The sequence below is a fragment of the Cupressus sempervirens genome, chromosome 9, assembly GCF_028749045.1.
Source record: "Cupressus sempervirens isolate cs-2001-9-10 chromosome 9, ASM2874904v1, whole genome shotgun sequence".
In the NCBI taxonomy this organism is placed as follows: domain Eukaryota; kingdom Viridiplantae; phylum Streptophyta; class Pinopsida; order Cupressales; family Cupressaceae; genus Cupressus; species Cupressus sempervirens.
In genome coordinates, this window is record NC_143126.1 from 41,435,195 (window position 1) to 41,458,599 (window position 23,405).

At 37.5% G+C, this 23,405-nt stretch overlaps 1 protein-coding gene across 1 annotated transcript; it reads right to left on the bottom strand.

Moving 5' to 3' along the window:
- Positions 1–1,967: 1,967 nt before the first annotated feature.
- On the bottom strand, positions 1,968–23,405 carry LOC149537518 (DNA replication licensing factor MCM5-like). The gene is made up of 18 exons (XM_089798931.1): positions 23,009–23,405; positions 22,564–22,678; positions 22,297–22,440; positions 22,025–22,204; positions 21,824–21,922; positions 9,758–9,891; positions 9,557–9,662; positions 9,334–9,468; positions 9,167–9,244; positions 8,870–8,974; positions 8,580–8,671; positions 3,658–3,790; positions 3,458–3,553; positions 3,276–3,367; positions 3,108–3,198; positions 2,769–3,008; positions 2,532–2,633; positions 1,968–2,280 (listed from the first exon to the last, which is right to left on the bottom strand). Exons 1-18 carry the CDS (start codon positions 23,164–23,166, stop codon positions 2,197–2,199), a joined length of 2,184 nt encoding a protein of 727 aa, XP_089655057.1. The 5' UTR covers positions 23,167–23,405; the 3' UTR covers positions 1,968–2,196.

Here is a 23,405-nt window from a genome sequence, read left to right on the forward strand (position 1 = left end):
ACTAATTTTAAATATATAATCTATAAGTTTAAAACCATTTTAACAATATATTATAAAAACTTTTAAAAAATTATAATGGTAAGATATTAAAATAAATTTGTATTTTATTATAAATATTTCAAAATAACATATGTATTATTTGATAAAATATTGTCCATTACTTACATTTGTTTTTTCATTACATTACCTTTAACATCATAAATTACATGATGTATTAAAAAGTTATCTATAAGTTTTTAAATTCATATAAAAAATAAAAAATGTTAGAAAAATTTTTAAAATATTCACAACTTATTATTTTCAAATATCACAAATAAGTATACATCTTATTACAAATATTTTTAAATAATATGCATTTGTATTATTAAATGAAATTACATACATTACATGTTCTTAATGCAAGACATTTGTTGAAGGTTTTGACAAATGAGGTTGGAGGGTGAATTTAACCATGGAGCAAGTTTCATAATTAAGCTCACTTAAGTTCGAGTAGTATTGGAATGGGTGACCCCTCTCAAGAAGTCTCAATGCTTTACCCACCTATGAAATATGGATCAACAAGTTTGACTCAAAAAATACACAATTGAATCTCGGTAGCAATATCACACTTTAACTTCTTGTAGAAAATATCTTATATTTATCAATTGATGAACTTAAAGGATTTGTAACAAATGGTTCATAAGCTACAATACTTGTTAAATGCTTTTAAAACAGGGTTGCAATTAAAGTGGGCTTAACCAAGTAGGAAACTTTGTAGTTAAGCACACTTGAATTGGAATAGTACTGTGATGGGTGACCTAAAAAATACAAGTACTTCACCTCTATGAAAGTTGCATCAATGCTATGAATGTTAAGTGTTTCATCCATTATAATGAGTAAAAAAAAACTACAAGTTGAATCCTAATAACAATATCATATCTTGACCTAGGAAGTCTCAATGCTTCACCCCTATGAAGATCACCTGGATGCAACTAGTGTCTTAAGTGTTGCATTCATTTTCATGAGAGCTGAGTTTTTGTGAACAACTTACTGATGAAATATTGATAAATAAATTAGACACAAAAAATTTCCACTGAACTCCTGATAACAATATCACAATTTGACTTACTGAAAATACCTGTACCTTTCAAATAATTTTTTAGGGTTTATGGATAGTCTAAACGATGACATCAGTGATTTATAACTGCTCAAAATTGAAAAAAAACGGACATCACAACCATCAAATTCCGGCCTGTAAATCACCAATGACAAATTCAAACCTAATTAATTTAGTTGCTTAGATATTCTCACTGGAATTTGCGCATGGTTCTTTTGCATCTTTTGTTCCCTGCACCGTTAGATATTTACGGGGATCTACAAAGGAAGATTTTTCCAATGTAGGTTTTTGCTCAATTTCCATTTCGCAGTTGAGAATTTGTATCTTATGCAAGTTCTTCCGATCTAAAATATTAAAAAGCTTCACGTTTGTAACACTTCCAAATGATCTGTGCAGCAACGTTAGGATTTCTAGTAGAGCTTTCTTGCATATTATAATATTTTAAATTGCAATGCTTAGCAAATGCAAGTGTTCTCACCAATACTTCATTTGTCTTAGGAGACTCAATGTTGATAAATGCAAACTAAATCCGTAGCCTTCTCAATCAAGGGTCAAGTAGACCACTTATTTTATAGCTGAAAGGGTTAAAGATTACTTGAGCAGTCTCCCATCTCCCATTAAGGATCCCTATTTTCTTTTATATGTTATTTGGTTTGGTGCGTTTCCAAAATCAAGGTGATGATCTAGCAGTTTAGAGCAGCTGTCATTAAGGTGCAATAAGACCACAATTTCGAACACACAATATCTAATTTACAATGAATCATTTTCCTGCCAAGGACCAGATAAATTAGCCAGATAAATTAGTATATCCAACACTGAAATTAAGGATTATTGATTAAGTGGCGAAAAATGCTTATAGACAAGAACCACGTTTCAAGAAAGAACCATATGAAAGGAATTTATATTTATAGATCAAAGCATTTGTAGATAAAATTGTAGTGTTAGATTACAGCAGAACTGAATCTTCCATCAGTTGGAATCGACCAGTCTATTAAAGACTTTGATGTTGTGCCATTCGCACCCAAATACAATTTCCCGCAGTGCATCAGCCCAATAATGATGCCCTGTTTGTGGCAGTAGAATATTCAAGGCGTTGAAGCTTATGCTTTACGGACAATGACACGTCGCTCTCTCTTGTACTCCACTTCATCTCTCTGATGCATGATAACAAGGGCCCTTCTCACCTACAATAAGGCCAAAATGGAATCAGTCGCAAAAAATAATATAGACAGACTGATAATGGGACTGCTAAAACATTGTAGAAATTAAAGCAAGTCCTAAAAATGACACTGACATTACTGCAGCTACAGATCTCGTTAATTTAAACAGCTTGTTCACAATAGACTGTCTTAATATGTTTTAAGACTGATGCATTAAAAATCCTCTCAAGAATAAACATGTTCCAAACTCAACAAGAACAAGTCGTAATTCTTACAACTGATTCATTAAATCCCATTCTTGCTAAATCATCAAGAAGACGTCTCTCAGACATGACATTGCCGATTCCCATTCGCCTTTTTATCTGTGTCTCAACTTGCTGTTAGAGGAAAATAATTAGTTTCACGTCAAGTGCAACTCATGCTTTGTATACATTGTACCTCTGTTCAGCGAAAAAAAATATGGAATATACGGACAGGGCATTGGAAATTACTTAGTAACATACAATACTAACCTGAATTTCATTTCTCATTTCCGGTGTCAAGTTTATTTGATCAGTAATGCCAGAACGTGCAGCGTCCATTGTAGACACATTGAAAAGTCTCAAGGCTTCTGTTACATGTTCCTCTGTCGCCACAGGTGATAATCGCATCTTTGCTAAGGACTCACTAATCCGAATAATGGCTTCTAATTGCCTCACGGTAATTGGTATGGGTGCAGCTTCTCCACTTTCATGGGTTTGTTGGCGCATTTGCTGAAAATATTTGGGGTAAATACTTGATGTTACTATTTAATCAATTGGCAACCATTGTGTCACGCAAAAATAATAAATGGACTGAGCATCATAGCACACCTGTCTAATTCTAACATAGTTGTTTTGTAACATGGTAGCAGCAGCATCCGATAGCCTAGGTTTGCAGTTTACTCGGCAGTACTCAATGAATCTGCAAAAATAAGTTAGTAAGCTTCATTAATCAACGGCAACAAATGACAAAAATCGTTAGTGCAGTATCATCCTTACCTTTTAAGCCAGTTTTCTCTATCCAGAGCATCTGAATCCTTAGTTGTTTGCCCTGCATTCGCATGGACTTTTATAACATGACTCGCAATAAGCTGAACAGATATCAAAGTGTTAGTCCGTGGGTATTTTACCTGGGCTATTCTAATTTAAATAGAAGCAGGTCACGTTTCATCAAGGCATACCTTGTCTTGATCATAGATCCTAACATCCTTTACAATGAAGATGAGATCAAATCGAGAAAGAATTGTTGTCTGCAAATCTATATTGTCTTGTGCTGTCTATAGGCCAACAATGCACTCCCATCATATCAGTACGGCGGCATAGCAAAATTATAACATTAAACATACTCCATAGAGTTTAAAAACAATGACTGATGGCATACCTTGAGATCATCATAACGTCCAGAAGGTGGATTGGCTGCTGCAAGCACTGAGGTGCGTGAGTTGAGAACAGTTGTAATGCCTGCCTTCGCTATGGATATTGTTTGTTGTTCCATTGCCTCATGAATTGCAACCCTGTTTGGAATGAATTAGGAGTAAGTTTCATGCAAGTGCCAGTACCATTCAAGCCTTACTTAAAAACACCTATGTTGAAATGATGTATTAAAACCAGTACTTGGTAAACTTACTAGCATTTTGGGTGGTCAGACAATGAAAAGATCCAATAACAAAATGTAAAAACCAGAAATATTTCACAAATTATTATTTGAGATCAACTTGGTCTTACCAAGATTACGTTGGATAGGTGTTGGTTTGGACAGGGGGAGGTCCTTTTTATCAAATTCTTTTCAATTGCAGACAGGCTTCAGGCTCTCCGTGCTAAGAGGAAGTTGTTTTCCCTTCCTTCGAAGATCTTCTTGGATGAAGATCTCACGAAGTCCCAAGTTGCAGAGCTCAAACATGCTCGTGGTATTGTTGCTAAAGCTAGGCAGGATGGTAAATGGGCTGTTATCAGAAATTTGAGAGCTGTTATTAGAGATTCCCCCCCAAGTGGTTGGGAAAAGAGGCAGGCCCCCAAGGCCAAATGACGGTCCCACCAGCAATCGGACAAGAGGGAGGCCCCCACTTGCTCCCTTCTTGTTAATTGCTGGAATGGTAATGAATCTTTATGGTCCTTACCTGGTCTTCTTCTTGATGCTGTGGGTTATGCCGATATTCTTGTCATATCAAAAACTCACGAGAGTCCTGTGCGTCCTCTGCCAAGTGTCACAAGTTTCCAGTGGTTATCAATTTTTAGGGAGGAGGTTCGCGTTTCGGGTGGTGTGCGGGGTTCAAGGGGTGTGGCCTATTTGATTAAGGATGATAATTTCAATAGCACTTCTATCGTACACTCAGATTTGTTTGCTAGATTTATGCGGGTCCGTATTGATCGTAAGTGTTATCATCTGAGGGATATCTACTTGGCTGCTTGCTACTTTCCACCAGCTGTATTTCACTGTGCTATTCATGGTACCGATGAGGGTGATCCTTTTATTGATCTTTGCGAGACTATCTCTCAATTTACTGCTTTAGGGGACATTATTATTCTTGGGGATTTCAATGCGAGAACCAAAGCACTACAGACTCCACTTTATGATCGTCGCTCTGACCCCTTGTGCTCCATCGAGATTGATCCTACTTCTTTAGGGCTTCATAGACTTTCTGAGGATGCTCTTGGGCCGTTATCCGTGTATGGTAGACATTTGCTGCAGTTTTGTGAGTCTTCTGGTAATCCTGAATGGCCTCTCTTGCTTCCCTGGTTCTAAGATCTTCACTTGTCGGCCTCATGGTGGTGGTGCTAGTGTCGTGGATTATGTTCTTGCCTATCCCTCCTTCATCCCGTGTTTTCGCAATTTCACCATCTTGCGCCTTCCTCTTGCGGATCACTCTCTCCTCAACATTCATTGTAGCCTCTCCCCTTTTTCTGCGCCCTCACTCATGTCACCTCATCATTCTTCTATTACTGCTCACTTCCCCATTCGCTTCCATTTCATTGATGGTGACTATGAGCTCTTCTCCGCTCATCTTTCCAAACTCCTCAGCCCTTCGAGGTTCTCTGACTCGTTCGAGGCCACCCCCATGTTTGCCTTACTCGCATCGGCTATTCTTAAGTCTGCCACCCTTTCCATCCCTCACCGCCCTCCCTTGCTCCTTCGCAACAAGCGTCATAATACTTGCCCCATGAACCAGTGGTTTGATTCAGACTGCAAATCCTTTCATTGTGCTATGCGCTCTACTTTTAAGGCTCACTCCACTGACTTGGCCAATATTCGCTCGTCTTATCTCCACTTGCTTCGAAGTAAGAAGCGTAACTTCACTGCCTCAAAGTGTAAGTCACTTTGTTCCACATTGGTTAGCAATCCCCAACTCTTTTGGCGTTGCATACCATGGCTCTTTATGATATTCTTGGGCAGCTTTCCATTCACCCCCCTCGCCTCCTTTCGTTCGCCTTTTCACCCCTTCCCACATTTATGAAGCTATCAGATCCATGAAATGTAGTAAAATTGCTAATGAGGAAGGTTTTCAAACTGAGCTTTTCAAGTTTGGTGCCTCAGTTCTAGGTCCCTATCTCTCTATTCTTTTTAATAGAGTGATTCACACTGGGTTTTCGGCTTCCTGGTCTAGGCACTTGATTCATCCCATTCACAAGACTGGGCATGTCTCTGATCCAGGTAACTACAGAACCATCATGATTGGGCACACTTTTGCCAAACTGTATGCTACTACTCTTAATACTATGCTATTAGCGGAGCTCGACAAGATTGGTTGTAGGGCTAGAGGACAGGCGGGCTTTTGAACGGATTATTAGACTATGGACCACATCTTCACGCTACGAGCTATTATTGAGGAGGCCAAACACAAATCGGAAAAGGTATATTGTTGCTTTGTTGATTTTCGTAAAGCTTTTGATTTTGTTCCTAGGATGGCTCTGTTTGAGAGACTTAGGGAGATCAATATTTCTGAGATGCTACGTACTGCTATTATGAGATTATATGAGACTATGGTCGGCAGATTTCGAACACCTGTTGGCTTCTCAAATCCGATCCATTGTACTATTGGAGTTAAGCAGGGTTGTCCTCTCTCTCCTACTTTATTTGGGTTATATATTGATGAGCTGGAGGACTTCCTCTTGGAGTCTTCGTTCCCAGGTGACGATTGTTATCTTCATCAGGTTCTGATCTCGATCCTTCTCTTTGTGGATGATATTGTTCTCCTTGCTTCCTCTCCTGACAAGTTACAAAGACTTCTTGATAGATTGGCTTTATTTTGTGATCAGAGACAGCTGGTGGTAACTTGGGTAAGACTCGGATCATAGTCTTTAATTGTTTAAAGACCTCTCATCTTCACTTCACATTTCAAGCCCAAGAGATTGAGATTACTTCATCCCATTTGTATCTAGGTGTTATGTTTTCCGGACCGCGTTTTAGCATGAGACCTACTATTCAGCCCAGAGTGAATAAGGGCATGGGTTCTCTTGCTTTGCTTGAGAAACAGTGCTTCAAACATCATTTTCAAGATAACTCGTCTAAGCTATCTCTCCTAGATTCTCTTGTTCGACCGACTGTTCTTCATGGTTCTATGGTTTGGGGTCCTTCTCTCCTTAGCTCTAATTGGGCCTCGATTGAGCGGGTCCAAACTTTGTTCTTGCGGTGCATTATCAGATGTCATAGATCTACTCCTCATGGTATCATTCTTGCTGAGTTCGAGGCTCATCCTTTTAGACTTGCGGCCATTTTTGACTTAGTTTGGTTTCTTCATCGCCTTCGTGGGTTTGCTGATATGGTTGGAGACTGTGATCGTTACTCCTATTTAGCTTATTACTCTTCAGTTTCCATGGCGGCTGCTGAGTCTAGTGCTCATGCGTGGTGTTGGTATGCACAAGTCTCTTCTTTGCTGAGTTCGATTGGGATTGATATTTGATCGTCTCCCCCCTTTTCAGTTTTCTTTGGATGCCCTTGCTCATCTTCTCCCTTCTCAACAGGAGTTGAATGAGCATGTTCGTCTTGATATTTATAGATGTTACATTACTGCTACCTGGGTTAACCCTCTTGGTGGATTATGCCCACGGATGTCATTTTATGCGACACAATTTTTGGAGATCTCAAATGGGATTATTGCCCGACCTAGCTATCTTTCACAGCGTTGGTCTCATGCCCTGTGGATCTCTTTAGGTTCTTTCAAAATTGGTTCCCACCATCTTCGAGCTCAGTTGGATCATCATATTGATAAGGAGGAGCGGACTTGTTTGTTCTGTTCTTTAGGGGAGGTGGAGGATGAGGCTCACTTTCTTTTTCAATGCCCTATTTATTATGAGATCAGAGGGAGGTTCTTTTGTTTGTTCAGAGAGTGCTTCTCTCTCTATGATTTCTTCAACTATTATGATCAAAAATGCCTTGCACTGTATCTGCGTGAGGCCACTATGCTCCGGGATAACATGATTCAAACTCTGCTTCCACACCGGCACTCACCTACTCAACTCATTACTGCCTCTTTTACACCTTTATCCCCCTTGCGTGGTGTGAAAAGGCCCTCTAGCTCTATTCGGCCTAGTGATCTTTCTAGATGCATCAAATCCCGTCCTGCTTATAGGCACCAGCGACACTCTTCTGGGACAAGTCGAACACAGTGTAGTACCTCTACGCATCGACACGTGTATCATTCTATGACTGATTTCTTCTCACCCAAAAAAGACTCCTAGTGCTTTTTGTTGCTTGTATTTGTTTGTTGTTGTTGCTTTTCTTCACTCCTAGTGCTTTCTATTGCTTGTATTTGTTTGTTGTTGTTGCTTTTCTTCGAACACCTTTGTGTGCTCCTGCTGGCTTCAGCCCTGCTTTGTTGTAATCTTTCAGTCCCATAGACCTCTTTTTGGTCTTTTGTTGGACATTAATATCATTATCTTATCTTATCTTATCTTATCTAAGCTACAAATAAATGGTTGATACAACTAGAGGAACCTTGCAGGTTAAGGGCAGAATTTGGACAATTAAAATCATGCTGTAAAACTTCGTTTCTTGTGGAATGGCTGACAGGTCATAGTGGAAACAACTAGGAGTATTTGACATGAAGCATTCTAAACAAGGAACTTATGTTTGCAAAAAGATAAGTGACTGAAAGTACACATGAAAAAACATAATTTTATTATAGTGGTGAAAGTGGCAAAAGTGCAAATGTTTTAGTTAGAATTGCCAAAACTGCTGAATGGTTAAGTGACAAAATTGGAGCAGTGATGGAGGTTATAAAATGTAGCTTTGGTAAATGAGTAAAATATGGAATATGAATAACTTGGACTCGGGCATACGATGAATGTAGAAAGAAAATATTTTACCTGTCCTCTGCCCTCATCTTATCAAATTCATCAATACAAACAACCCCTCCATCAGCCAAAACCATTGCGCCTCCTTCAAGATAGAACTCCCGCTGCAATAAAGAGACAGCCTTTCCATTATACCATATTTTGCTCTACCCTGCTTTTGTTCGTTACAATATTTAAGCAGAGATCCAGAAACCTTACATGTATTCAAAATTTATAACTCAATTTTTCGCAAAACCCCAATGAGAAGAGACAAAAGATAAAATAGTAAAATGAGGAAAGAATTATGAATAGCAATTATTTACCGTGCTGGAGTCACGAATAACAGATGCTGTTAAACCAGCAGCTGATGATCCTTTTCCAGAAGTGTAGACAGCTATTGGGGCCGTCTTCTCAACAAATTTAAGGAACTGCAAATAGCATAACAATCAACAGAGTATTTCAAAAGACAGACAATGAACATATACCCAACAGCATTCAAGCTTGACAATCGTTTTAAATTGAGTTTTACATAATATTCTGCCAATTTTGGCTGCTGTTAGTTTCAAACATACTTGTGCAGCTTGCGAACTCATAAAGAGCTCAACTGAAGCAAAACAAACCTGTGACTTAGCAGTTGATGGATCACCCAATAGCAAAACATTAATGTCTCCTCTTAATCTTACTCCATCAGGTAATCTCTGCAACAATACAAAATTAAACATTTAAATTGCAGATGTCAAAAACGCATACTTAAAGCCCTAGCACTGAAGCGTTGCAAATAACATACCTTTCTTGATCCTCCAAACAGAAGACAGGCAACAGCTTTCTTAACATCGGGATGACCAAATATAGATGGTGCAATCATGGAACAGACCTTTGTGTATGCATCAGGTCTCTGAGAAAACTCTTTGAACTCCATTTCCTAAGGAACCGTTGAACAGATAATTAGAAAGGAGAAACTCAGCAATTTAATTTATCAAACAAAACAAAAAAATAATGTGGAATCTTACTTCATCTGCAGTAAACGAAGTGGGGCCTCCGCTGTCAGCCTCCGTGGCTTGTTCAATACCTACAACTCTGATATATGGCTGCCTGATGGCTACTGCTCCTTTTTGTCTGTGAAGACAAAATTTTCGGCTTGAATAAGATTAGTTTAAGATACAGCAAGTAGGCTACTACAACTCGTAATGTGAAAAATTATAAAAACTTACGCAGAAGAATTGTTTGCTTGGAAAATACTGTATATGCCCATTACAGTCAATCTTGTCCCAGGCACAATTGACTGTACTAGATTGCGATCGATTGCAAGCAACATATTCCTCGGCAACTCTCCAGTGGGTACATCCTTCACAGAGGAAAACATTATGTATCATGTCAAGAAGCAGAGCACTTCGAAGTTCTAGTAGTTTTGCACCTATTTTTCAAGATCGCCATCATAACTGAACACACTTCATAAACAATGATTGAATGTAGCATCATAGTTGCCACATCTTATCTATAAAATAAGCAGTTGTCATTTTGCTTTTCAAATATGAACAAAACTATCTTAATATTCATACTAAAATTAATAAAGATTCTGAAAAGTCCTGGAGAGCCTTCCATCAGCTGGCTTTGGTCCTTACCTTGCAATGGACTACTTAAATATAAAAGAATACGATCTACCCAACCTATCCAATAAAGGAATACAATATTTATGATGTAAAAATAAGCACAATTTATCCAGAAAATACAGGAAGCTACTTAAATGTCATTTTTATGTGAGACGATGAGATGATCAGCCTACACTATATGACTGTGCATGTTCATTCATTACAAGTCAAGGGTATTACTAAGAAACCGCAAGGATGCTGTGAAAGCCTACTAAAGTGGAGATGTTAAAAAGATCAAAGAGAGTAAGAAACGCAATCTTGAGATTAGAATTCCTTGTAAATGTGTTTGTATTATTCTTACAAACCAATGAAAGGTCTTCTCTATTGGACAAGTACATTTTTGTTAAACACGATGGTATTATTATTAAGGAGATCAGATTTCCACAATCCATGATAGTTATGGTGCTTAGTTTCTGGATTAGATTGTGTGAAGATTTTTGTCATCAATGTTTCGAACCACACTACGTGATCCATCATCAAGATGAGAGAGCAAGAGATGTAAAACAATGTAAGCAGCAAGGTATTATTATTGTTGGCAAGTGAATGTCATGCAACCGTATGGATGTTGTCATTGATGGCAACATACATTATTGGTATAGTTGCTAATGTTGGTGATAAGTTTTGGTATGTCAAGAATGCAAAAAAATGCCCAAGTCCAAGAAAGGTATACAAAGCACAGTTGAACAGTTTTGGTTAGCAATGACAAGATTTATCAGATGGATCTATGGGTGTATATCTTTATCAGATGGGTCTATGGGTCTATATCTTTATCAGATGGATCTATATCTTCAAGAATATGGTATATGGGATGCATATGGACCACTACTATGATCGCCAGTGTTAGTAAGTGATGCAGAGTGAGATACAGTAGTGTGAAGTGGTATAGGTCTAGGAAGACAATGATACAGGACAGTTCTTGGTGATCAGATAATTTGGCTTCATAAATTGAATTGGTTTGGCATTTCAATTACTTAGTATCGTTAGGACAACAAGTAAGGCCTTAACTTTTGAATAGCATGGTCTAATTTTGCATTTTGGTTTGTGTATGGGCACAGTATGTAAAGGCTTGTTGAAGTGGACTAAAATAAAGAATCAGAGTGGTATACAAGAAAGGATTTTGTTCTGAGAGGATCTGAAATGGTTATGATGTGATGTGCTAGCCTTGCTGCTGGACATCAGATCAGAGCAGATGCAAGCTACATTAGAACTAATCAGGCATTGTGATGCTATGTATAGTTCAAGCTTTTGATGTAATACTTTATTGTATTGGATGGTGGGTCCTTGAAATTGACTATAACCTTTATCCTTGTGCAATGAGTTCCCTTTTTATTCTCAAAACTCCTATAAGAGTTGCAGACTTTTAACAAGGTCTAGTCTCCTAACAAGGAGTTATGTACTAAATGTAATGTATCGACTCCTAACAGGTCCAGGTCTCCTAACAAGGATATTTTCATATTAGTGCATTATTTTGTGGGTTCAATCCCCACCAGGGTTTTCCCTTGGCAAGGGTTTCCTCGAGAACAATTCATGGTGTTATTAGTTCTTCTATGGTGTATGCTTTGTTATTATGCTTTATCATTTCTGTTATTGTTTAGCTGAAAAAAGTTTAACTGGATTAAAGTGTTGCAACACTGATTCATCCCCCGCGTCTCAGTGTTGCTTGATCCTAACAATTATTGGGCGGCAGGCCTATTATAAGAGCTTTACCTTATTATTGACACATGATTTTTTGATTTCAAACAAAGGGTGACATTTCTATCAAACCTATTGTAATAATACTCGGACTTTTTTTCATGTATCTTGTAGAAAAAGTACTAAGGACCAAGTTTACCAGTAAAAAAAACCCTTTATTGAAAACAATAAAACATTAAGATATTGCATAAATGTAAAACATTCGATGAAACAAGATTGGTTCTAAACTAAGCATGTTAAAAACATAAGCTACCATAGTGTTAGTACCCAAGGTGGTCTCAATTTTTAAGCTTTCAGTTTCAGAGGTTGAACCTCTTTGAACCACTTCGAACTGAAGTTCGAAGTAGTTCAAAGTAGCTCGACAGTTCAAAACAGTTCAGTTCAAAAATGTAGAACAGTTAGAAAAGTTCAGAATTCTGTCTCAATGCATTCGCCAAGTTCGGTTTGTTAGTCTCATGACTTCAAGAAAGTGCGAGGATGCAGATTAAGATAAAGTTCAGATGCAGTGGTTCGAAGTGATTCAGTAGTTCAAAGTGGTTCGATGGTTCAGAATGCAAACTTGTTAGTTCAGAATGATCCAGAATTTGTGTTCAACTTGATACCAGAATCCCGTTTGGCGACTTAGTAAACTCAGTATTTTAGATGATTTCGGTGGCCTCCATATGCAATGTTCAACCCCATTCAATATTTCGTGTTTGATTGAGCTCAGTTGATTCAAGATGGTTTGCTATTTATTAGAGTCAAATTTCAAGTGCTTAATTCTCACTCTAGTTTTAAATTCAAAGGGTTCACATGCTCAGAATTTGGAGACTCGACATCTGCAGTTTAAAATTCAAGGTTTCAAAGATCTAGAATTCAGGTTCAAGACTATTTTAAATTCCAAGCTCAACACCTGCAATGGAAGAAACTCAGATGAAAAGGCACATGGTGGGCGACAGTATGACTGACAAGTTTTAAAGAAAAACACGATCTTGACCCCTGAGCACAACTAAGGTAGGCGCTTGTGCACTAAGCCAATGAAGATCACTGTGGGCAAGAGATCTTGACAATCAATACTCTCCAAATCTGGCACCTACACCATTGACGAAATTGAATACTGGACTGTGACATTAAAGGAAGCTATTCATAGCGCAATATCAATATAATGATTACAATAAGGCTAACCCGATAGTCACCCCATGACAATTTCGGGAGAAGGCTCGTCTTGGCATGGCGCAAACATATCATGGATTTATGGGATAAATCTATGAATTGTTCAATAAGACACGAGTCCCCACAAGGTAACAGTGGTGCCGAACCAAGAGATCATCGAGGAGGTTGCAAAACTCGAGTGCCATGTATGCAGTGGTTAATCGTTGCTTGATAACGCATAGTAGAAAGGAGTCATGATAAAGAAAACTCATTCAAAGTCAAGAGGACTTCATCCCATTTCAAAGCTACACAGTTTAAATATAAATCGCCCTTGACACAATTGGGCTATGTGAACAAGATGGTCATTGTGAGCAAGTTAGCAGAACTATATCAAGGTATGAAGGTGACAGTCATGTATTTATGGTTGGTTTTCAATCCAAGACACATCAAAGCCAAAGCTACAATCCTTGGTCACACGACATCTCCAAATATAGGATGAACCAAAAATACCTAGAAGCAAGGAGCCTACAGTCAATGATTCATTTTCTAACACGTGGCTGGACAAGATTAGATAAATTTTTCTCAAGAAAAGTTGTGGTCTATCATGATCCAATACGATATTAAAAGGGGTTTGTAATAAAGTATTTTATTATAAATTAAATCTTGTGCACATATGAAAGGGTAAGAGAAAAGGAAAGAGGAAGCGGAAAAGATTTCCAAGAATCAATTATAGAAACTGAATAGTCAACCACCAAATTCTATAAATGATGAAAGCATTAAACAAGAAGGGGTTCCGAATTCTTCCAACTTCCAAAACTGCAGACTTTGGGCTTCAGGCAAGGAAGGAGGAAATTTTGACAGAATAGTTTCATCTTCTGAGGTCCACTTTTTCTCCCAGCAGCTACAGACTGTGTGCTGTCGACAAGGAGAGATTTTTTCAGTTCTCAAGGAAAGAATACAAACTTTGAAGCAATAGCAAAAGAGAGCTTTATTTGCTAGACTTTGTGTTAGTGATTAAAGGGGATTTTGATTTTGATATGTAATGTAGGGAAGATGGTTTTCATTTTCTGATGCATGTGTAATAGGATCTTTGTAGTCTTTTACATCTTAAAGAGGGGAGGTTTGAAAGATATCTGCAAATTAGAACTTTGAGTCTATGTAGTTTTCTTTCCACTGATGGTTATGTTGCTGTAATCTTCAATTTTCTTTAAGTGCATCAGATGTGCTGTTTTCTATATGCATTTGATATCAGGATCTTCTGGAAGCTTTGATTTATCTTTTCTCAGAAAGATGGAAATTGTTCTTTGACTTTTATCCTTTGTAATGTAGTATACAACAAGTTAACTTTGTGTAATCTGTTTTATTCTGTTTCCTTTATTTTTAGTTCTTAGGTTTCGCGTCTATTTTGTGTTTACGGATAGATGTTTGATATCCTTTCGTGCTTTCTGGTTAAAAGCACCCACATTTAATTCATTGTAAATCTTGCACGGGGAGCTATACCCGATAAAATTCAAAGGAAGGTTATTAATCTAATAATAACCTATCCAACTGTTGGTGTTAGTTTGTCCTTTCACTTGGGCATTCAAGGTCGGATTTCCACACATTCTCTCGAAGGACAATCTGTTCACTAACACATAGTTGTACAAATTGTGAAATAATGCATTCATTGTTGGAGTCCACTGATTAAATTTTCATTTAACCATTATTATTAGTAGAGATTTACAATTTACCTAGCCATCAAACGTAGCTCCTAAATAAGCCTATAACAGATGGATAAAGGTTTACCTTGACATTCACAATCTTCTTTTTGGTAAAATTTAGAATACTTATCACATGAAGATGTTGCTTAAATATAAAACATTCTATGATATAAGATTGCTTATACACTAAGCATGTTACAAACTCAAACTCCCATTGTTCTGATGCAAAACTTTGAAATAATTCATTGGTGCTGGGGGGCAACTCATGGATGTTTCATTTACCCAATATTATTAGCAAAGATTTAACACCAAACACAACTACCAAATATGCCTCTAACAAATGGTTTTTTTTAAGTGCGTAAAATTTAATCACTAAACCCTGCTAAAGATTGACCGGCAAGGCCCTTTGCTTACTAATTTGATCATTAACAATACAGAAGTACAGTTCAAAAAGGGAGCTCCTAATTTTGCTACAAAATGCAATTAGTAAAAATCTAAAAAATATAAACACGTTTTATCCTTCTCCATTATGCCCTAAATGATGGCATCGAGATTGAAATTATTGACCAAGCTAGTTTGAGGATTCTTTCACTCATAAAAGTTCACATTGTCTATTTGTTGTAATATTAAAACTATTGACCGGGCTATTTGCTTTTTTTTCTAATTTTACTCATCCACACTATACAAATGTTAAAACAGTCTATGTGATGTAATATTGATTGGGAGATTGACACAACAACTTACAATCTTACTTTAATCTACGTGGGTAGGAAGTCTGGAATTTTTCAAGATAAGAAAGGTTGTGCTAGAATTCAAATGATGATGAAATCAGCTTTGCTTGCTGCTGCAAAATCCATGGGTTGGTTATGAGCTTTATTATCACATATTTAGATAATGTTTCTTGTAATTTATTACAAGCTTTTAGTCTCATTTATTTCTATGGGTAGGAAATCTAGATTATTTTCTCAAGATGAGAAAAATCGAGCTTAATATGACATAAAGATAAAGTTGGCTTTGCCTACTACTGCAACATGTTGGATTTATTGTTAGTTTCTATGTTTAGATTAAATAAATAAATAAGTTAGATATTTAGTTGCTGGGAAGTTATTCCCATAAGTAGTTTTTATAAGGCTAAAATAAGGCTATAAAAGTTGTTCAGATATCAATGTGAATTATTCTATATGTATCCAAATGTATCCAATAAAAATCTGAATCAATAAAATTTAGTCATTTTATGTTTTAGCACTTTCATTTGGTATTAGAGCAATCAATGGGGAGAAGAGCACTTTTAATGGATTTTGAATGATCAAACCCTAATTTTTGCAAATGAGATCTTTTACAAATTGGAAATTTTTTATTGAAGAGAGGTTTGAGATTTATTGTAGCCTATGAGTCCATTAGTATGCTTTTTTTTTTTTTATCAAGAATAAAATAGAGATCAGTTGCAAACTACATGTCCAGATGAATTGTTTTCAGTAGGCCAAAGATCTTATCAATGGGAAGTTGAAGAAAAATACAGCCTTTGTTGCAATTGAAGGTGAGACACACTTTTGTGATTTTGCAATACATACAAATAATGATGATTGTGAAACTCCACTTGAAATTGATACAAGATTTGTGCATTAAAGAATAACAAATAAATAAATAGGAGGCTGGAGGCAATGGAGGTTGGAGGCTAGCTTCTCGCTTAGAGATGATTACTGCATAAGAAGCACTTCTTTGTGTCTCTAAAGAGGAGAGGGGAGTTGGTAGCATGATTGTCCTTCCAACGAGAGGAGGAAAGACATCTCATGAGCAGTCATATTAGTGACTATTGTTCCTACTGCACTGAAAGAGACATTAGACACACTCCAAGGAGATGTGAAATTTTTGGAGGAACTATGTCTCATTGTGCAATGGAGGGGGGCACACTCATATTGTGAGGACATCTTCAAGATTTGCAATTTGAAGTTGCAAACAAGAAATCTAGTTCAATAAGTGAAGATTTGTGAAAGCATTTCATCGAAGTTTCTAGAGGAAGAATATTGGTGAACGAGCTTCATCAACGTTTCTAGGGGGTTGGGTTAAATCCTTTACAACTTTCACTCCACTTTCACTCCTATTGGATTAATGTACAAGGATTAATGTACAAGGATTAATGTAACAATGGGGGAATGTTGGATTTATTACATTAATTAGGTTAGTTTCAATGTTTAGCAACATTTGGCAACATTGATTAGGTTAGTTCTAGAACCTCTAACCCTTCTAGGTCGATGAATAGGCAACATAAATGACCTTTAAAGCATCTTTTCCACCTATTCTATGTATGAGGACACATTTAAAGACTCAAACGCACTATTATCTCTAAACACTAAGAAATTGAAATAACAACTAACAATGGCTATTTGTGTGACCTTAGTCCTAATGACTAACTTACCTAGCCAACAATGCAAATGACCTTCTAAGGTCTAAAAGCAACCTAACCTATAGTCTTGATTTGGCTAGAGTCAAGTACAAGCCAACAATCATTCAAACAATGGAGGTTTCCTAGGTGTGCTCCTGCACCATCCTCCCCAAAATGAAAAGATCAATCCACCCTTGGATTGAGGATATTGGGATCAATCCCCAACCTTTTGAACTCTAATTCCTTTAACCATACTGCATCAACATCCATATGTCCATGCTTCTTTATCAAGTGTTCCTTGTGTTCCTGTGTTCTAGTCTTCTTATAGACTCTTGTGTCCAGTATGTTGTCTGGTCCTGAAGTTGTAGCATTAGGTAAATGGAGATCCTCTACATCTTTGATCACTTCATGAAGAGTTTGATCCACTTCTTGTTGTGGTCCCTTGTAATGGACTAACTCTGCAATGTTGAAGATTAGTGATAATCCACTCTCTTTGGGCAATTCAACCTTGAATGCATTGTCATCATACTTAGCCAATATAGGACAAAGTCCTATCCTCTTTCTCTGCAACTTGTGAGGGACTCCCTTCTTCAATCTTGACTTGTTAAGATGCACCATGACTAAATCACCAATATTGAACTCAACTACCCTTCTACCTTCATCCACCATGAAACATAGTCACCAATATTGAACTCAACTGCCCTTCTACCTTCATCCACCTTTGCCTTATGTTTCATGGTGGTCTCTATCAATGTTTTCCTCACTGTTTCGTGAACCTCTTTCATGGCATATGCAAAATCATCAACATAACCACTTGCCTTCACTTCATCTTTCAAATCTCTCAACTCATAAACACTCCTAGGATGTAGTCCATAAACTACCTCAAATGGTCTCTTCCCTGTAGATCTATTTATGGTATCATTGTAGGCATATTCAACTTGTCCAATCAATTGATCCCATTTTTGTCTGTACTCATTTGTCAAGCATCTTAGAAGATTTCCAAGGCTTCTATTAACAACTTCGGTTTGACCATCAATTTGGGGGTGGTAAATTGATCCAAAGGACAATTTGGTGCCCAATCTTTGCCAAAGAGTCCTCCAAAAATGACTCATAAACTTAGTGTCCTTGTCTAACACAATGCTGATAGGTAACCCATGGATTCTCACAATCTCTTTAAAGAATAGGGAAGCTGTGTAAGTGGCATCACTAGTGGTCTTGCATGGCACATAGTGAGTCATTTCGCTAAACCTAACTACAAGCACATATACACTATCCATGCCTCCTCTTGTCTTGGGTAACCCAACTATAAAATCCATGCTTAAACATTCCCATGGCCTAGTAGGGATTGGTAGTGGTTGGTAAAGACCAATATTTGCAAATATGCCCTTGGCTTTCTGACATATGACAGAACTTTCTACATACCTCCTAACATCAAGATTCATTCTACGCCAATAGTAAAACCTTGAAACAAGATCTTGGGTCTTCGTGATCCCAAAATGACCACTCAAAGATGCATTATGCTTTTCTTGTATCAAATTCTTTCTAATAGAGCCTCTAGGAACACACAATTGATTCCCTTTGAACAAATGATCACTTCGCAAAGTATATTCAGCATACCTACTATGAAAATGATTCTTGTATTCAGCACATACCTTATATATGTCAGCAAAGTCCTCATCCTCTGCATATAGATCCTTGAAATGATCTATCCCCATGCTCTTCAACTGAATTTCTTGGACATCCAAAAAAATTTGTCTCAAATTTTGTCTCCTCCTATGAAGTTGAACTTCATAGTCATCAAGTAGGTAGGTCTACTTCGCCTTGGTTACCATGCCCTTCCATGTAACTATAGGACCTTTCCCACCCTTCTCTCTTTCAATTTGTCCAAACTTCCACCAAGTAAGAGCTAAACCTCTTAATCTAGACTTGGCCACCAAAACTTTTTGTGCTTCAAAGATACCATCACATTCAAAATGGTTCTCAATGCTATCAATCCAATCCACAACTGAATTTGGATCAATTTGTTCACTAAATTGTGGTACTCCTTCTAGAGCTTTGCCACTAAATGCTTTTAATGCCTTTAAGAATGGCTCTTCAAAAAGAATAGGGTCAGGGGTTGGTGCTTCTTCTTCCAACTCTTGATCCTTCTCCCTTGCCTATTTTTCTTCCTTTAGGTCAACCTTCTCTTTGACCCTATCAGCTTTGTCTTAGACTTCACCCAAGAGTTGCTCCATTTGAGCTATTCTTTCCCTTAGTGACTTGTTGTCTTCATCTTGTTCTTCAACCTTCTTGGCTAACTCAATGTTAGTCACCATGGTTATGTCTTCTATTGTTCCACTTGGTGTATTATCTCCCACTAATTTCGTAGGCTGCAACATCCACCACAAGTCTGATCAAACTCAAGCTCTAATACCAATATGGTGAGTGTTCCTAGGATTGCTTACATTGCTCCTCGAGAGACCTAGCTTGTCTCTTCTAGGCACCTAGTCCACCTAGGTCCCCAATTAGTTTAGGTGATTAACTAACACCAATCCAAACTCCTCTCCAAGAGTTTGATCCTTTGTGCTTACCCTCAGAAGACTAACACACTACTTTAGTACTCTTCTCCACACACACTTAAAGGGATCTAAGTGCAACTTGCTCTTTAACTTCATCCTTCATTGCAAGGTCATTCATCAGCATGAGAGCACTCCATTTGCTTCCATTTGTTTCCATTTGGAAAGATCTTTAGACCTCTTCCTTAACAATTTCAAGTTTTTGTCTCAAGAAACCTAATTATGCCTAATTCCAATTTGCCCTAGTAATCCACTAATTCCTCTTTCTTGTAAAAACTCTCCAAACAACCGAGTTAACAAACTCTAGATTTGAACACCCTTTTGGATTCCTTTAAGATTTTGTAGGTCTTGAAACCCTAAGTTGTTCATACAGTTGATTCCTATGATATAGGTCAAATAGGACTAAAAGGCCTTTTTCCTAGGACTGGACCACAAACTTATTTGGAAACTTACCTAAATGGACTGGTAAGACCTCAATCTCCAAGATATATCAAGACATGACTATCTTCTTCCTAGAATTTTACTTGTTCCGTACATCCCTTTCATTCTCTGCACCTAACCATTTAATTCAGCACTGTCACACCTCTAACCGAGCCTTCCTAGCTCGCCTAGGGCTTGTGTTTAAAAATAGCTCCTGAAACTTTCACAACTCCTAATCCTATACATATGTAGACTGATGACTCCCCCTAACCTTTCCATCTACCCTTAGGTGTTTCCCATGGTTAGATTTCATGGGGGAGCCATTTCTTCACATACAATCAGTATAGATCTAGTGAACAGCCTATATGCAAAACAGTTTACTAAAGCAACTAAACTATCTCTACACTGAAATTATAAACAAAGAAAAGCACTTAAAACTAATCCTATTTCATGAATCCAATGCAAGTTTTTCTCCTTCAATCCATATAGAATCACATAAAATGAAAATGCTAAGTCTGCACACTAATCACAGTCACAACCACTATTATTTTTCTCCAAAACTTCTTATAATCCATCCCATCAACTCAAGATTGAGCCTTCCATAAGTAATAGATGCCTTTTCCCTAGCTTTTAAGCCATCTTAGTGGATTTGCCACTCTTCATACTTAGGGGATCCAAGGTAACATTTGGCATCTTTGCACTTTTGCCATTACCCTTGTTTCTAGGACCTCTAACCCCTCTAAGTCGATGCATAAGAAACATAAATGACCTTAAAGCATCTTTTCCACCTATTCTATGTGTGAGGACACATTTAAAGACTCAAACTCACTATTACCTCTAAATACTAAGAAATTGAAATAACAACTAACAATGGCTATTTGTGTGACCTTAGTCGTAACGACTAACTCAGCTAGCGGACAATGCAAATGACCTTCTAAGGTCTAAAAGCAACCTAACCTATGCTCTTGACTTGGCTAGAGTCAAATACAAGCCAACAATCATTCAAACAATGGAGGTTTCCTAGGTTTGCTCCTACACCATTCTGTATGCATCTGAATGTATCCAATGAAAACCTGAATCAATAAAATCTGTCATTTTATATTAAAATCTGACATTTTATATTAAAATCTGTTATTTTATATTTTAGCACTTTCAGAACATCCATGACTAAGTCATGGGTTTTATTATCCTAATTTTGGATACTGGCCAGTGCTTCTTGTAAAATTATTATTAACTTTGTTTACCCCAAATTCGGTCACTTTTACACTCTGATAAATTGTGCATGTTTTTCACGAGATTGAAAGTGATTCCAAACCTTTGTTCATGTCTGACAACCAATGCAGGATACAAGCATCTGGACATGAACTGAACAGCATGTACATTTCTTCAATTTCTGTGAGTAGAGACGCTGTAACTGTAATAAAATTATGAAGAATATTGGAGCTTATCCAATTTAACAGGATCTGCCTCACGTCTTACCAAAGACAATTACTATTTCAGCTCAAATCAATTCTGAAATTTTAAAACATGCCGTAGAAGATTCTGAAAAAATACTGATCAAACCTTAAATATCGTACTGCTCAATTCACAAAAGCCCAATGTCAATTCATAAATTTGATTAACTTACAGCTTACGGTGTAATTGTGACAAGTCCAACGATGTCATTTGATGAATTTAACTAATTTACAACCTGCTGTCTATCTAGCAATAGCCCAATATAAAATATAAAATTATATTTAAAGCTTACCTCCGGATTCTCCTGTAGCTTTAAAGTCTGTTGGTCGACATATTTACTTTTATCAGGAATTATAACCCAAGGATCTATAGGACAAGGTTCTTCTCCGGGCTGCATAAAAATAGGAATAATTAAGCCCACTTCACTAAGCTAACACAATTAAAAAACAAGAAAAAACAAGGGCAAATGCCCGAGATTTTTAAAGATACCAACCTGCGGAACATGATCACACGAACGAGGCACTATGGCACCACCCAATCCTGGCCGGCATGGAACAGACTTCACATTCTTACAGTTCTTACATAGCAAAGAGACATACGTAGCCTTGGCCTTTGTTTTGGAAGCGGCAATAACTATTCCCGATATCTTCACCAGTTTTGAGATAAAATCTGCCTAAAATACAGAAGATTTCTTACTGTAATTATTCCATATTGAATAAGCAAACTCGAATGCGATCATATACAATTCCAATCTCAAATACTTACACCAAGAGATCTCATAGATATAACGTTTTCTTTGGAACCCAACAGAATTTGCACTTCTCCGCTAGTTGGCTCTTCCATTTCACCGGTTTCTCCGGTCACCTTGGATTTAAGTGCACCTAGTACCTCGGACGCTGCAGTTTCAAACTGTCCAAAGGCCATAATAAAGCCCTCTTTCAGAGATTTTTTTACCAAAAACAAATATTATAGCACCTAACCTTAAACTGAATAAACAACCAATTAGCGCCACTAGAGCGTTCAGAAACAAACCAGAGGCAAGAAATCGGCGGGAGATTTACGAATCTTCTCAGATAGATCCCCATCAAATGAATCAATGTCCTCCATGGAAACTAGTAGAAACTTGGGATTGTGTATTAAGCCCTCCCTGCACAAAACACCATCCATTATATTTATAAACAATAAACATCAACAGCTTTCAAGTTTTTCCCAGCAGATTAAAAAAACCCAGTATCATCTACGTGCGCCACAGAGCCCTTAACAAAAACCTTGAACCAGGAGGTAACATGGCTAGCTGAATATAACTTCCAAAAAAAACCAACTAAAAGATTTAGAAAAGACGCCTTACTACTATATCCGCACAAAGCTATCAAACTAAGCAGCAAACGAGGTTAGTAGAGAAAAGGAAAAAGACAAAACCAAAGAAAAATTAAACCAGGAAGTATCACTGATTCAAGCTCCGATGGTGGTGCACTACCTGTAGGGAAAATCGCCCTTTTCGCCATTGTAGCTGCGAATGAACTCCTTGAATTTGCGCAAAGCAGAATGACGAGTGAGGGCGCCCTGATCTGGATCGCCCCTGGGAAACTGGGCTTGATCACTGTAGAAAATAGAGCCCTCGTCCCACCCAGACATAATGGCTAAATACAATATGTCTTCACAGGAAACAGATTAATCCTGCTAGAGAAAAATAGACAGTAGTTCTTCGCAGTCTGTAAGCTCTGCTGCAACGAGTCGATCCCAGCAATTCCTATCACAGTATTAGAAAAGAAAATAGTTGTGATACCAAGCATTTGGTCTTTGCAGAATATGGCGGGAAACTAAGTAATCTTGGCGCCAAAATTCTGTGCGGTGGACCTTCCCGCCCGAATAAC

Bases quoted from the DNA above. Each gene is read 5' to 3' on its own strand.
- LOC149537518 (XM_089798931.1), bottom strand. From the start codon at position 23,166: ATGTCTGGGTGGGACGAGGGCTCTATTTTCTACAGTGATCAAGCCCAG. The intron at 8,672-8,869 runs GTAAATAATTGC...TCTTTATTGCAG, and splicing joins TTATTCGTGACTCCAGCACG to CGGGAGTTCTATCTTGAAGG. The intron at 2,634-2,768 runs GTTAGTATTGTA...TTCCTCTAACAG, and splicing joins AAATGAGAAATGAAATTCAG to CAAGTTGAGACACAGATAAA.